Source organism: Gopherus evgoodei, chromosome 6 (assembly GCF_007399415.2).
Source record: "Gopherus evgoodei ecotype Sinaloan lineage chromosome 6, rGopEvg1_v1.p, whole genome shotgun sequence".
NCBI lineage: Eukaryota > Metazoa > Chordata > Testudines > Testudinidae > Gopherus > Gopherus evgoodei.
The window spans coordinates 90,799,957-90,814,272 of NC_044327.1; the positions used below are offsets into that span (position 1 = coordinate 90,799,957).

Below are 14,316 nucleotides of genomic sequence, written 5' to 3' on the forward strand. Positions count from 1 at the left end.
TAACCCATTCCAGTGCTTCACCACCCTCCCAGTGAAATAGTGTTTACAGGTGAGTCTCATCTTATGCTGAGGTTACGTTCTGCTGTCAGTGCGTAAAGCGAAAATCACATATAGTCAAAATTACATTGAGTGTAATGGCGGGTGGAATCACCCACACTACAGGTACAGTATTTAAATTGTTGTTTTTCTCTGTTGGGTGGCGGGGTTGTTTTTGCCAATCGCACAAAGCTGAATTCGTGTATGTTAAATGCATGTAAGATGAGACTTGCCTGTACTAATATCCAACCTAGACCTCTTCCACTGCAACCTGACACCTTTGCTTCTTGTTCGGTCATCTGCCACCACTGAGATTAGCCTAGCTCCATCCTCTTTGGAACCCCCGTTCAGGTAGTTGAAGACTGCTATCAAATCCCCCCTCACTCTTCTCTTCTGCAGACTAAATAACTCCAGTTCCCTCAGCCTCTCCTTGTAAGTCATGAGCCCCAGCTCCCTAATCATTTTCACTACCCTCTGCTGGACTCTCTCCAATTTGTCCACATCCCTTCTGTAGTGGGGGGACCAAACCTGGATGCAATACTCCAGATATGGCCTCACCAGTGCTGAAAAGAGGGGAATAATCACTTCCCTCGATCTGCTGGCAATGCTCCTACTAATACAGTCCAACATACCATTGGCTTCATCAGATTTCTTTTGGCCCAATCCTCCAATTTGTCGAGGTCCTGGCCCCTGTCCCTACTCTCCAGCATATCTACCTCTCCCTCCAGCTTAGTGTCATCTGCAAACTTGCAGAGGGTGCAATTAATCCCATCATCTAGATCATTAATAAAGATATTGGACAAAACCGGCCCCCTGACTGACCCCTGGGGCACTCCTCTTGATCCCGGCTGCCAACTAGACATCAAGCCATTGATCACTACCTGTTGAGCCTGACAATCCAGCCAGCTTTCTATCCACTTTATAGTCCATTCATATCTCTTATGTATCTGCAGAATGCCCAGCACAGTAAGGATGTAGTCCAACTGCTACTGCAATATGAATAGGCTTAGCAGAATTCAATTTTTATTTTTTCTATTGTCAGTGATTTTTATCAATTTTTATTTTTAAAATTTTTATGTTTTTATTATTTTTACATTTAGGGAGGTAGGGTTGAGGCTAGGGCAGCACTGACAGTGGGCTGCAGGGGGCTCTCTGCGTAGTCACGTGTGTCAGGACACTGAGGAGCAAGGTTCAGGGGAAGCTGCAGTCATCCTGGCCTGGTGGAGCACAGACCCCCTGGCCAGGACTGTTAGGAGCAGCACGAGTCGTTGGCCACTGCCCCGCTGATGAACAGTTCCTGCCCGGGGATGGCTCCCAAACTATTGTCGGGCAAATGAGTGAGTGGGGCCATAACAGTAGAGCAGCAAAGGGCTCCCTGCATGGTCTTAGGGCCGTGACACCTGATCCCAGCAGGCATAAGGTGTGGGGAAGGCTGCGGCTCTGTCACTATCAGCTGGTGGTTAGAGAGCAGGCCCATGACAGCGGGGCTGCAGTGGACTTGTCCTGCACTGCCACAGGAGCCACTGAGCAGTGGGATAGCCTCCCTCATGGCCAAGAACTCTGTCTCCTCCTCCTTGCAGTCCTGGCCATGATCTCAGCTCTATCTTGCCAGGACTGCAGCCTCCCCTGCACATTATTGCCTGCAGGGATCAGGTGACAACAGCCCTGAGGCAGCACAGGGAGCCCTCTGCAGCTCCATTACCAGGGACCCACTCACTCACTCCTGTGACAGCAGGGCTGCAGAGGGCTCCCTGCATGGTGGCAGACCCAGTGATACCCTATCCCTGCAGACACGTCAACTGTTACTGATTGATTTTCTCCTGTTGATTTCTGTGTGTCAGCTAAAATCGACATTTACTGACAGTTATCGATTAAAACAGCATCCTGCCAAGCCTAAATAAGAATAATTTAACAAGTAGAGGGAAAACTACAAACGGATAGAAGCACTGCAGTAATATGCTAGAACAGAATCAAAACTTATAGACTAGTTGGGTTTTCAGAGAAGTTAACTGTCAGAGGCATTTTTTGTTAAAAGATGGTAGCAAGTCTTTTTATGATAATTAGGATGTGCTGAATCCAAATATGGCTGTTGCCAACCTGCATGTTGTATGTAAAGGCCTCTACCAAGAGAGCAAAGTAACATATGGAAATTGCTTAAGTGTAAATCTTTATTTTCTTTTTATTTAGGATTAACATACTTCAGTTGGCTTTTAATGAGCTGTTGGATATAATAAAAGTGATCAAATAATATGCAGAACACTTTTTACAAAAATATTGAATTTCAGTTTCTTATTTGCAAGAGGTACTAGAAATAATTTAATAGGTTATACAACTATGACTGATCATGTCTATGTGGCTCTTAAAACTTGAGCATTAGCATCTTGAAATGAAAGTACACCAGCTGACTTATCAGAAATACAGTACAATCTAAAAACACTCATTTTTACAAGTGAAATTATTCTCTTGACTAAACATTCAGTAAATATTTTGAAGAAATTATTCAACAATTATTTCAAGAAACTTTGGTATACAGTGGCAGACTGAATCAACATCCTATTAGGTCAATTATGATAACGATAACATCTACTTATTTGATAATACTGTCCTTATGCACTGTCAGATACATTGACGCAATCTTGTTCCAGTTGTCTATATTTGCATGCTCCTCTACAAACAAGTCATGTTGTCTTGCACCTACATTGCTGACTTCTGCACCCTATTGTGTGGTCACAGAATACTGCCTCCATGCAATCTGCTGGAACTGGTGGCAATGACATAAGCTGCAGCACCAGATCTCCATCCTTCTGTTTCCAACCCACTCTATTTGAAAGAGGAAGTACTGCACTTGGGCAGTGGACCTGTTTCCAAACTAATGTCTAGTAATGAGCTCTGTGCATGTGAAAAAAAAAACTGCATCACTTTTTTGGGGATAGAGCTTCTGATGACCACAAGCATGTGAACAAAATGGCACATTTTGTCAGTGCTCTGGACTTCTACATACATCTTCTAAACAAACTCTGCTATACTTTTCACCTTCAGGTCCAGGTCCAAGGTGTGTTAGAAGCTGATGGCATCGCTGAAAAACTTTCCATGTTTTCTTCTTGCTGTGTTCAGCATCACAACCAGTCAGACCATGATTTTGCAAATGGTTTTCAGAACAGTGGGTCCCTATTATAGTTGCTCACAAATGGCAGGAACAAGAGAGTACTTTGGTTCCTTTGATGTGCCAGCTTTCATCCAAAGCTGCCTACATGTCCTTTTGCTATAGTGATCCAGTAAGAGAATAAGCACATCAGTCTACCTGACTGCAACAACCAACACTGTTTGTATCCCTGTGAACGCAGCATAAAATCATTCTTGTGTCTGCTTCTTTCTGATGAGTACACAGTTGATTAGTCTCAACTGCTGCTGTTGAGCACCTTACTTCATATCCTGAAAGTCACCAGCCAGAATGATTTTATCATGTTGTGCGTGTCTCGTTAGTTGCTCAGACAAAAATATTTCAAGGTCCTCCTTATTTTCTAGAACTGCAATGAAATTAATCCAATTACTGTGTGTGGAAGAGGCACATATCTTCTTTCCACTACTCTTCGGATGGGTCTTCTACCTCTTGAGCATTTCTACATTGTATCACGCTTAGTAGACTCCTTGCAATACCTATCAAACACATCATAATTTATTCTGTAGAAGTCTGCTCCAGACTTTACAAATATTCCTGCAAGGTCTCCAAACATTTTAGCTCCAGACGGCTTCCAGAAGCTTGTGCATCTATTATACAGGGGTAACTGTTGGCAGGCAGTGGACATCAGCTGTCAGTACATCACAGAGTATTGCTTTTGTGCCTGTTCTTAGTCTGCCATTTGACTGTGCTAATGCCAAAGGGCAGGCATTAACTCACGTTTCAAAATCTGTTGCAAATTGACAGTCTTGCCCGCTTCATAGCCTGAGATTAATCACTGAAGAATATTTCTGTCTACCTTCATGGTAAAGGCTTTTCCTTTCACTTCTTCCTCCACCTCATATAGCATGGAAAAAGTTGGAGCATTATTTTTTGGCAGCGGATCATGTCTAGGCTCACCCTCTTCTGTCACAAGCTATTTCTCCACAAAACTGTCCAATTGCACTTGTCCTAGGATCTTTGCATGTAACATTACATCTTCTACGGCTTTAGTAGTCAGATTTTGTGTTTCAATATTTTGCAATGAAAAGGGTGGCTCCTCGCGGGAGAAAACTGTGAATCACTGAAGTGATCATAGGAGGGCATTCTCACCTTCACTGTCACATAGCTCCCTTGACTTATATGAGTAAGTTGGTCATCCAAGCCAACAAGGAACAAGGGTCAGGTATCCGCTGCAATTTGGGCTCTTAGGTTGTAAGTCAAGGCCTATTTGCTGAGGGCTGAACAAGTCGTGGTGATGCCTGCAATTCCACCTCCTTTCTTTCCTATGCCATTAAGCCACACTTGGCTCTAATTAGGATCCACTTGGTTGAACTTCAGACATGATCTCTTAACAACAAAGTTCCCTTGCTGGAACTCCATGAGCATGTCAGTCAATAATTGCTACAATTCCGTGATGCAGATGGCACCCCACTGCACATAGTTTGTGTGGTCAGATCTCATGGAGAATGAAAGCACACATTTGAAGATGAAAAGATGCAGCTCTCAATTTCCTTCTCTCTTGGCACAGCTGAATATGACTGGTAGGACAGCATTTCCATGTACTGCCACCAAAACCTGAAGTTCACATTACCTTCACCTTTGCTGGTCACAAATGTAGACATGAGATTTCAAAATCTATGTGAAGCACAAACTGACATGAGCTCAGCATAACAATATGACCGAGCAGCTTTAATTATATCCTCTTTGAGCTCCTGATCTTATGCGGTTATGAAGTCCAAGAGTTGTGGAAGAAGCAGGCTCCATAGTGCTTGAAATGTCAATCTGTGAGCCTGCATTGCTCTAGCATGACTTACTATTCATAGCTTGTTCTGGTAAGTTTGGTCTAAAAACATCACCTTCAATCCAGGCATCTGCTACCTCCAAAGCCTGTGTATGCTGACCTTAGAATTTTTGGAAGTTCATTCAGATAAGCCACTCTCTGTACTCTGGTGTGGCCCATTTTAGTTCCATTTAGTGTACAGTGCAGAGCTTCATCAACTGTTAGAACCACATACTACTGCCCATGCACTGATGACATATTTGCAATCCTGTGCAATTGTAACAAGGGTGTCTAGATCATGGGCAGGGGCTTGAATGACGGATGAGTATCCAATGGTAGTTATTACTGGCTCTGTTGTCATGTACAATTGGTTAAAATGTGTCCATCTACATCCTCATTTTGAAGTTTAATGATAAAAAGCCATATCAGAGGTTCTTGCCTACACTGCAGCTTTACAGTTTTCTTCAGATTCAGAGTACCGCTCTTTGCCAACAGGGTCCCTGAATACTGGTTTAGCTTCATCATTTCTTACACTGACTGGTATGACTGTGTCACCTTAATCATGAATACCGAGTATGCTGTTTGATGATTTTAGATCAATCAACGTCAGATTTGGTCAAGTCATCTTTGCCAAGCAGAGATTTCGGTTCATGACATGTGGTTTTGCCATCCAGCGAAGCATAATGTATGTTAATATTATCAGCTAAATAGTGAATAAATTTCCTGGGAATCAGATTAGGAGGAACAACCGCAATCATTCTCATCATCCATTGTTTGCAGGGTTTTCTCTGCTAAGGCTTTGTCCACCTTTAAAATTCCTTCATAATACATACAGTGGCCAGACTCATGAAAAAGTAGAATGAGTTGTTTTGCCCAGTTGCCTGATGGAGGGTGCACCCCAGACCAATATGCTTTGATGTTCATTACTTTCCACCGTCCGCACCATATATAATGAACTACACTAAGCACCTTGAGTTTCACTGATTCTTGTTTCTTAAGGTTCTCTTCATCAACATCGCCCTCAAGAAAAGATTGGCCTTCATTCAGCAAGTGAAGGAACATGTATAGGCAATCTGGAATGCAAGCAGCTGCATCATCGTCACTGACACTGAAATCTTCATGGTCAGGATGTGAAATTTTCAATGCAACATGTACCCATGACAAATGTGTCTTCTTGGGAATGGTCATCTCATCATTTGCGAGATAGGTACATATATTATACTTGACTGGGCATAAGAGTGTTTATTTCTCAGCAGGCGACCAATCAGGCAAGGAAGTAAAAACTAAAATAAAATCCCAATACGAGTTTGGAGATTTCCCTTGAATTATGATCTACGACTGATGTAAAGTGTGGAATTTCAAAGACAGTTTCCTTTGCAAGATTGCAGTAACAATGCCAAACCTCAGGTAGCTCAAAAACATGGCCTTGACTGGCTGCTTTCTGAAGCCCATTTTAAAGCCAAAGCACTGCTGTGTCAGTAATTTTTGTGCCTTCACTCGTTTTTCTCACAGACTTTATAAACAGGATGAAACAAGTCAGGTGGTACCTGCCTTCAACAGCTATGAGGTCATTTACTTCCAGCTAAATGATCACTCATTTTGTAGTCAGATACTGCTGTTTGCATTAGCTGTTCACACGTCTTGAATGTAGTTGCAAAGATGAGTCTCTGTTCTGGGAGCACTTCTTGACAAAAAACTTGCAACATCTCCAGGCAGGAGGTTTCACAGAACTGGACTCTCTTGTACTATGGACACCAGTCTCTTTACTGGGATCACTACAGCTTGCCACACGATATACTCGTTGCAGATGCTCTTGCTTTCTGTAGCCTCTGGATTTTAACTTTGTCAGTGTATTGGGCACTTTCTGTGCCACATGACAGATACTATCTGTTCTAAAAGAAAGATGGACTCAGTTCTGTTAACAGCCTCTCTATATTTGACACCTTGTAGTTTCTTTCTAATGGCTGTTGCCTCCCTTATTCTATGCAATCCTTCTTCACTTGCTTTCATGCATATCTTCTTTATCTGATTCTTGGACAATAATGCAGAGATTTCAGGAAACTGGAGTGGATCTCCTGAGACTCACTACTGGTTCTATGGTTTACCTATAGCTTTAACCAATAAGAATGTCATAAACCACCACTTCCTCTAACTTATGGTGCCTCCCTCTATTTGTGAAAAATCCCTGTGATGTTGCACTCTATATGTTTTATGGAAATATGTTTATAAGTGTGAATATGATGTAACTGGAATATGCTTCATGCAAAGGGTCTCTTCTAAGGTATCATTACAAACCTTATAATCTACTGAGTGTGTTCATGCTATCTGTATGAATGTATCATTCTTGTATATAAAATTAGAAATATGAAGTATTACTCTGAGGTCCTATTGTAATTATGCAAAATGTGGGCCATTAATGGTGGCTTAAAATCTTGATGGCTCCCATTATTTAGAACAAGTAGTTGCAAATGTCTCTGTTTACTTGTAAGACTTCCTGTGTGAGTCAGGCTGGAAAGAATGGAGGCTTGGGGTCTCACAGGACATGTGCCCATAACACCTGATACTGGAATCCATCTTAAACCTGGTGCTTTTCCCTTTAGAAGGAAGGGTGTGGAACCCAGAGAGAGACAATGGATTCCTGCCTTGTGCCAAAGACATAGGGAGCGGGGAAGAGAACAAAGGGGGCAACAGCCATGAGAAAACCCCTCATTACCACCTGAGCTGGAACAAACAAGGACTGTACCAGAGGAAAGGCTTGGGCCCAAACTAAGAAGGAGTCTAGTCTGTGAAAGAAGCTTACTGGAACATCTCTGAGGGTGAGACTTACCTGTATTCAGTTTCTTAACGTATTAAGCTTAGATTTACTTTTTTTGTTTTTATTTTGCTTGGTAACTTATTTGCTCTGTCTGTTATTACTTGAAACCACTTAAATCCTACTTTTATAGTTAATAACATTGTTTTTGTTTATTAATAAACCCAGAGTAAGTTATTAATACCTGGGAGAGCAAACAGCTGTGCATACATCTCTATCAGTGTTATAGAGGGTGGAAAATTTATGAGTTTAAGTTATATTTATTTGGGGTTTGGATCCCATTGGGAACTGGGCATCTGGGTACTGGAGATAGGTGACTTTCTGATCGGTTTTTGGTTAAAGTCTGCAGTTTTGGAGGTGTGGACTAGACCTGTGTCTGTCTTGCAGCAGACTAGCATGTCTGGCTCAACAAGACAGGGTTCTGGAGTCCCAAGCTAACAGGGAAAACAGGCTCAGGTAGTTTCAGCACATCAGGTAACAGTCCCAAGGAAGTCTCTGTGACCAAATCAATCACAATCCCACCACAATCTCCTCTATGTTAATTATATTCCAACTACAAGTCATTATGTAACCATAAAACAAAATACTAAGAATGCAAGAAAATGAGAAAGTGATTTCACATATTGCAGGAAAATAACTTGTGCTATGATTAACTTATTTCTAATATTATGATATACGGATGACTAAAATGCTATAAAGAGTTGAATATTAGGGTGCAATTAGGGTGTTAAAGCAATGAAGTGCATCTTCTGATTTCTGTTCTTAACAGAATGAAGAAGAATTATGTCAAATAGTTTGATTTTACTGACAGATATATGGGGACGCTGTTGGTAAATCAAACATTTCTGGTGAAGTTTTGTGTCCATATTTATTTACAAGTTTGAGCTTGCAAATAAATTACATTCAAAATTCAGCTTGGTTAACAACTATTTTCAAAATCAGCAGGTTCAAATTATGTTAGAAAATGTTAGCAGCTTTTAAAAAAAAATGCCTCTAAACGCTTATAGAAGATTCATTCTGAGATTTCAGTCCAGTCTATTATTTTCTATCTATACTGAAAAATGCAAGACGTTACAACAGTTTTTGATTTCATAAAAAGGATAACATAGAACGTGGATGTGTCAGGGCGACACAAAAATAGATAATTAATGAGGATCTTAGCTATTCCAAAGTGCTGTCAAATTTATGCATGAGCATTCAGGCATTGATTCTTTTGAATCACGTCACTGTTCTGCAGTACACACATTGTGCCCCATAAGAGAGCAACACAGGACACATTTAACAAGTACTCTTTCTCCACATTTTTTCTTTTTAATTTTGGTGCTATTAGGTATATTAAGTAAGGCTGCTGTCACACGCACCTTTAAAAAACAGCAGACCTAACATCAAGATGAACATCACATAGGTTTCTCATCCACAATTTACTAAATTTTAAATTGTAAAGAGTGATGACAGATTGTCTACTTCATGTTAAACTTGGCTGGCAGTGAATACTATCATTTTTAAAGAGCTTCTTCAATTATTAAAGCTACTACATTTTTCAGGTACATCTCAAAGTTAGAAAGTGAGGGTTCTTGGGATGTGTGAAGGCAGGGGTTGGCACACAGATGTATTGAATAATATTTACTTACACAGCTAAGCACTCTGCAAAACATAGAAAAAGACCTGGGTTCCTGCCCAAAAGAGCTTATGAGCTAAGTTCAGACATACTACAAGTAATAACAGGAACAAGTAGGATAAAAGGAAAATAATGATTTTAAAGAACACCATATGATGAGTTCCAGTCATTCAGAAACAACACTGCACTGTGCAGGGGGTACAAAGCATGGACTTGCTCAGAATTTTTGTTGTAAATGAGAGATTGAATCTTAGCATGGCCTCAAACAGCCCTGTAATTATTTGTTATTGAACTTCTTAACATTGCTTTATAATTGGTCAGACATATTTAGCTTGCTGTCCTATCAAATTTTAAATGACTCCTGAGGAAACTTCCACAAGAATTAGTAAATTTCATACTGGGTGACACCTCAGAGCAACATTGCTGCACAGGATTTTTTCTTCCTGGATCCAGTGTCCATGAGGCACTTCCTCACTGAAAATGACAAAACCCATCAGCCGGATACAGGTGAAATTCAGAACAAAAAACTCTGAATGCACAAATGGCACTCTATCCAATTTGTAGCCATTAAAACAAACGAAAATACCCTAACAAAACTATAAACACATACATTCAAGGAAAGTATATTTGGAATAGATTAAAAGGAATTATTTTCTAGTGACAAGTGTCTTGTTTTTATTTTATTCTTTTTATTTAATTTTTGTCATTTTCACAGGGTCAAATTCAACTCTGTTATAAGCTGGGACAAAAATATTTGCCCTATTTACATGAAAGCTCAATGTAGCTCACAGTATTTTACTCTGTTTTCCTTTATGCACAATTTCCTAAGATGCCAAACTCTTACATCAATCATATATTTATTCTTACAACTGGAAGTCCCAATCTCCACTTACCTTTAAGTGAGCCACTTCCCCCATAACAGTATAATAGGCAAGTACATCTTTTCTAGTTTCACTAAAGAATCTTGAAACCAACTTAGGAGGGGTGACTGTTTCCAAGCAAAACCAATAAAAAAAATTGCCTTACCACTCCTTTAAAAGAGACGGAAGTTTTAAAATCCTTGCTTAATATCTCACACAGCAGACACTGAGGCAGATATGTTATTTTACCTGTCAACCCTTTGTGAAATAAAAATATATATATGTATATTTGCAATTATGACCTAGATGTTAAGAGCACACTAATGCATGGAAAAGTAAGAGGAATGTGTGCCACATGCAAACACTGAATCCTGTTTTATTTTAAGTATCAGAGGGTAGCCGTGTTAGTCTGGATCTGTAAAAGCAGCAAAGAATCCTGTGGCACCTTATAGACTAACAGACGTTTTGGAGCATGAGCTTTCGTGGGTGAATACATCTGAGGAAGTGGGTATGCATCTGAGAAGTGGGTATTCACCCACGAAAGCTCATGCTCCAAAACGTCTGTTAGTCTATAAGGTGCCACAGGATTCTTTGCTGTTTTATTTTAGTTCTTATACTGAGCTTTTAAGATCCCTGACCTCATTCACTGACCACCTTGGAAGTTTGTAGAAAAAAATGCATATTATAATGCATTATTTGAGATATAATGCATGGTTATGTTATTAAAGACTGGACATGGAATCTTAACTTGGCATTACCTGACATATGAGAACTTAACTGGGCGTTTTTAAAGATCTCTTAACATAATTTAATTGAATTTCTTACTATTGACTTTTTAAAGGAAAATAAGTCATAATCTAAAATTAGTTGGCTACACAGAAGAATACCCTATCCCATACTAGGCATGCATTGAAAGAAACAGGGCTCTTAGGGACAGACAGTAGGCCTTACTCTTGATGATCCAGCACATTTGACTCCAGCAGATCAATTTAATAAACAAAACTCTTATGAAAATGGGACAGTAACTTTCTAAGAGACTGATCTAAATCTAAATCTAAAGTCTAGAAAAATGTCAGTCCACTATTAAGTCTTTGATAGGGACTGGTATCTGATGCTTTCAAAGAAAGTGCAAGAAAACCACATAGTGGACAATTATGGAATTATGGAATTAATCAGCCCACACAGGAAATTTCTTTAACCACTAGAAAAATTATAACTATCACTTCCCACGTAACCCTGGCCCACGCTACAGTGTTAGGTCGACGTAAGGCTGCTTATGTCCACCTAACTGTATAAATGTCTACACTAAAGTGCAGCTCCCACTGATATAACTCACCCACCACACCAATTTAATAACCCCACCTCCAAGAGAGGTATAGCATTTAGGTCAATGTAGTCAGGTCAACACAGCGTCAGTGCTGATACTGCATTGCTTACATCAAATGTTGCTGCCTTTCAGAAGCTGTCCCACAATGCATCACAGTGACCACTGAATCGATGCAAGTGCTCCTCGTAAAGATGCACACCGCCCACACAAGGAATGTAATGTGGACAAGCAAAAGTGATGTAATTACTGTGATGGCTATAGTCAACGTAATTTAGGTCAACTTAATTTTGTAGTATAGACTTGCCCTTAGAGTGCACCCTGATTTCATTTCTCTTAAAACTTACATTTTAAATGATAGGTTTAAATCTTCCACCATATCCCAAATCAGGAGCTCAAGCCCTGTCGCTAGTTAAATTTTTTTTGCCATTTCTTGCCACTGTATGATGTATGAATATATCAGATCTACAGTAATACAATCCCACACCACAACAATATTCTGTCATCTGCTTCTTGCAAAGCCAGGGGAAAGCACAGGTCACTCATTAAACCTGAAATGCAGGGATCATTTTACTACTCTCCCTAATAAACTGAGGAAGAGAACTGTGGTGCAGGAGATGCTAGTCTGACAGCCAAAAGGCCAAAGAAGGGGACACTATGTCAAACAGGTTTCATGGGTGTACTCTTTCTGGGAGATACTTCTAGATTCCTAGTCACTAAGGATGCTCCATCTTGTGGACATGCAAGCCTCACTCGAGGTTAGCAGTTCCACTGTTCCAGCAGAGTTTAGCTGTGGTGGGAGGTCACAATTACACAAAGTGATGCAATCTCTTTGGTAACTTCACCCAGTCCCTTAAAGGGCTTCAAAATTAGCATGATTAATATAGATTTTGATCCAATATTACACTGAAAGCCAATGAACAAGGGCAAAAAACCAAGAGGAGGAGCACTCAGATGCAAAATAATAGAGATACTTGGGGTATTCAGCAAAACGTAAATTCTGCAGATACCAGAGCTAATAAAATTTTATTTGATTAATCCAATCCTGTTTGAATTAGTCTGTTTTTGCAAATACTATATTCAGACTATTCTGAACCTTTTCTTCTTCATTAATACACGTTTGATATAAGTGAAGCCATGAACATTTTAATAAAATAGTAACCATTCAAAATTTGTATACAGGGTTTGAACAATCCTGACAGAAGATGAGATTAAACTATGTTTCGAAGTGCAAGCCATGAGAACTTGATCCTATCCAAAAAAGCCACAGACTTAACAAATCAAATGTTTTAGTTTACTTGATTTATATTTTAATGCTTCAATTTTAATTAGTTAATAAAGAAAAGACAGAAGTATGCATAAATACTCACAGTAATAGTGTCCAAGAGCTTTGCCATATGTTTAATAATTTCACCATGGTGTGCGGGCTGTGTTTGTAGCAGTTTCTTAATGACAACTACACTTTCAGCAACTACTATTTCTGATAAAGACAAAAACAAGTTAGACCAGTTTTTTTTATGAAGTGTTTATGCATATGGAATACAAATAATGTGCACCAAATTGTCAGCTACTGTTTCAAAACTGTAAATGATCTAACAAGTTTAACTGCAAAACTAATTTAATTTACAATAGTAGCATAAATGTGCAGATCTTTTCTAAATCTGAAGACAGGCCCTGCTCCAACAAGCAAGTTATGAGAGGGAAAAAAGAGGAGGAAGGATTGTGGTAACAAATAACAAAAGCATGTCCCATTATACACACTTCTTGAGGATTCCTTTTAATTAAGTTGTAATGTGTCTGTACTTAATTTTGTTATTTTTAAATAAGTCATTATAGAGGCACACATACCTATTCCACATAATTAAATTGTAGTATTTAATGGACTCTCAAAGAAATATAGGTTGTTCAGAAAATTGCCAGCTAATTCAACAAACAGTAAAAATAGCTAAACACTGCATTTGCACACTCCCCTCTCCCCCATCCTCTCTCCTAAGTCCATAATCTAATCTCTAGTACATTCAAGTGAGGATCCTAAATAGGCAAGCTGTTTGAAGATTTATGTCCAAGTCATGCACCGGAATGCTTAACTACTGTAACAAGTAACATTCACAGCCTGATCAACTTGTAGAAATATGCAGTTTTTGATGCTGAAAAACCCTCACTGGTGCAGAGGTAAGCTCCTATGCAAGAATAAACTCATGTAAGGAAAGATGAAGGAAAGTCAAACATAGTCAAGGTTGAAACCAAAGCAGTAAGTAAGTAAGTAAGTAAAATAAATAAATAAATAGACAGAAAAAGCAGAAAATTCACTAGAAAAAGCAGACAATTATTTTTCCTCATACTGTACATGCACTTTGAAAACAATCACTGGGGAAAGGTAAACTTATATTTACCCAAACAGATCACAACATCCTCATATTTGGATACTTAATCCAACACATGAACTTTTCATTTTCAATTTACATCAATAATCAGAAAGAAAAGGAAAGATGTACAAAAGAAGGAGTACTGAGGGAAAGAAATCCCTTAAATTTTACCATGGTCATCTAGAAATTAGAAGAGCTCACTGTGGTGGATTTTTTTTTTAAAAATTACAGCTGCAGCTATCCATGGATACCTCTTGAACCTCTGAAGAGCTTAAATTTTAGCGCCCAGTTTATGTGTCATCCTCCATTTGACATGACAACTAAGTCATTTCTCTAAACTAAGTTCTTAAATCAAGGTTA

General features: G+C 39.4%; 1 protein-coding gene across 2 annotated transcripts in view; it reads right to left on the reverse strand.

Moving 5' to 3' along the window:
• AP3B1 (adaptor related protein complex 3 subunit beta 1) overlaps positions 1-14,316 on the reverse strand; it is a 312,676-nt gene that overhangs the window by 159,776 nt on the left and 138,584 nt on the right. For both annotated transcript variants that reach the window (XM_030566153.1, XM_030566152.1), the window contains exon 14: positions 12,961-13,070. In XM_030566153.1, the coding sequence (XP_030422013.1) occupies positions 12,961-13,070 (110 nt within the window). The remainder of the gene's footprint in view (positions 1-12,960; positions 13,071-14,316) is intronic.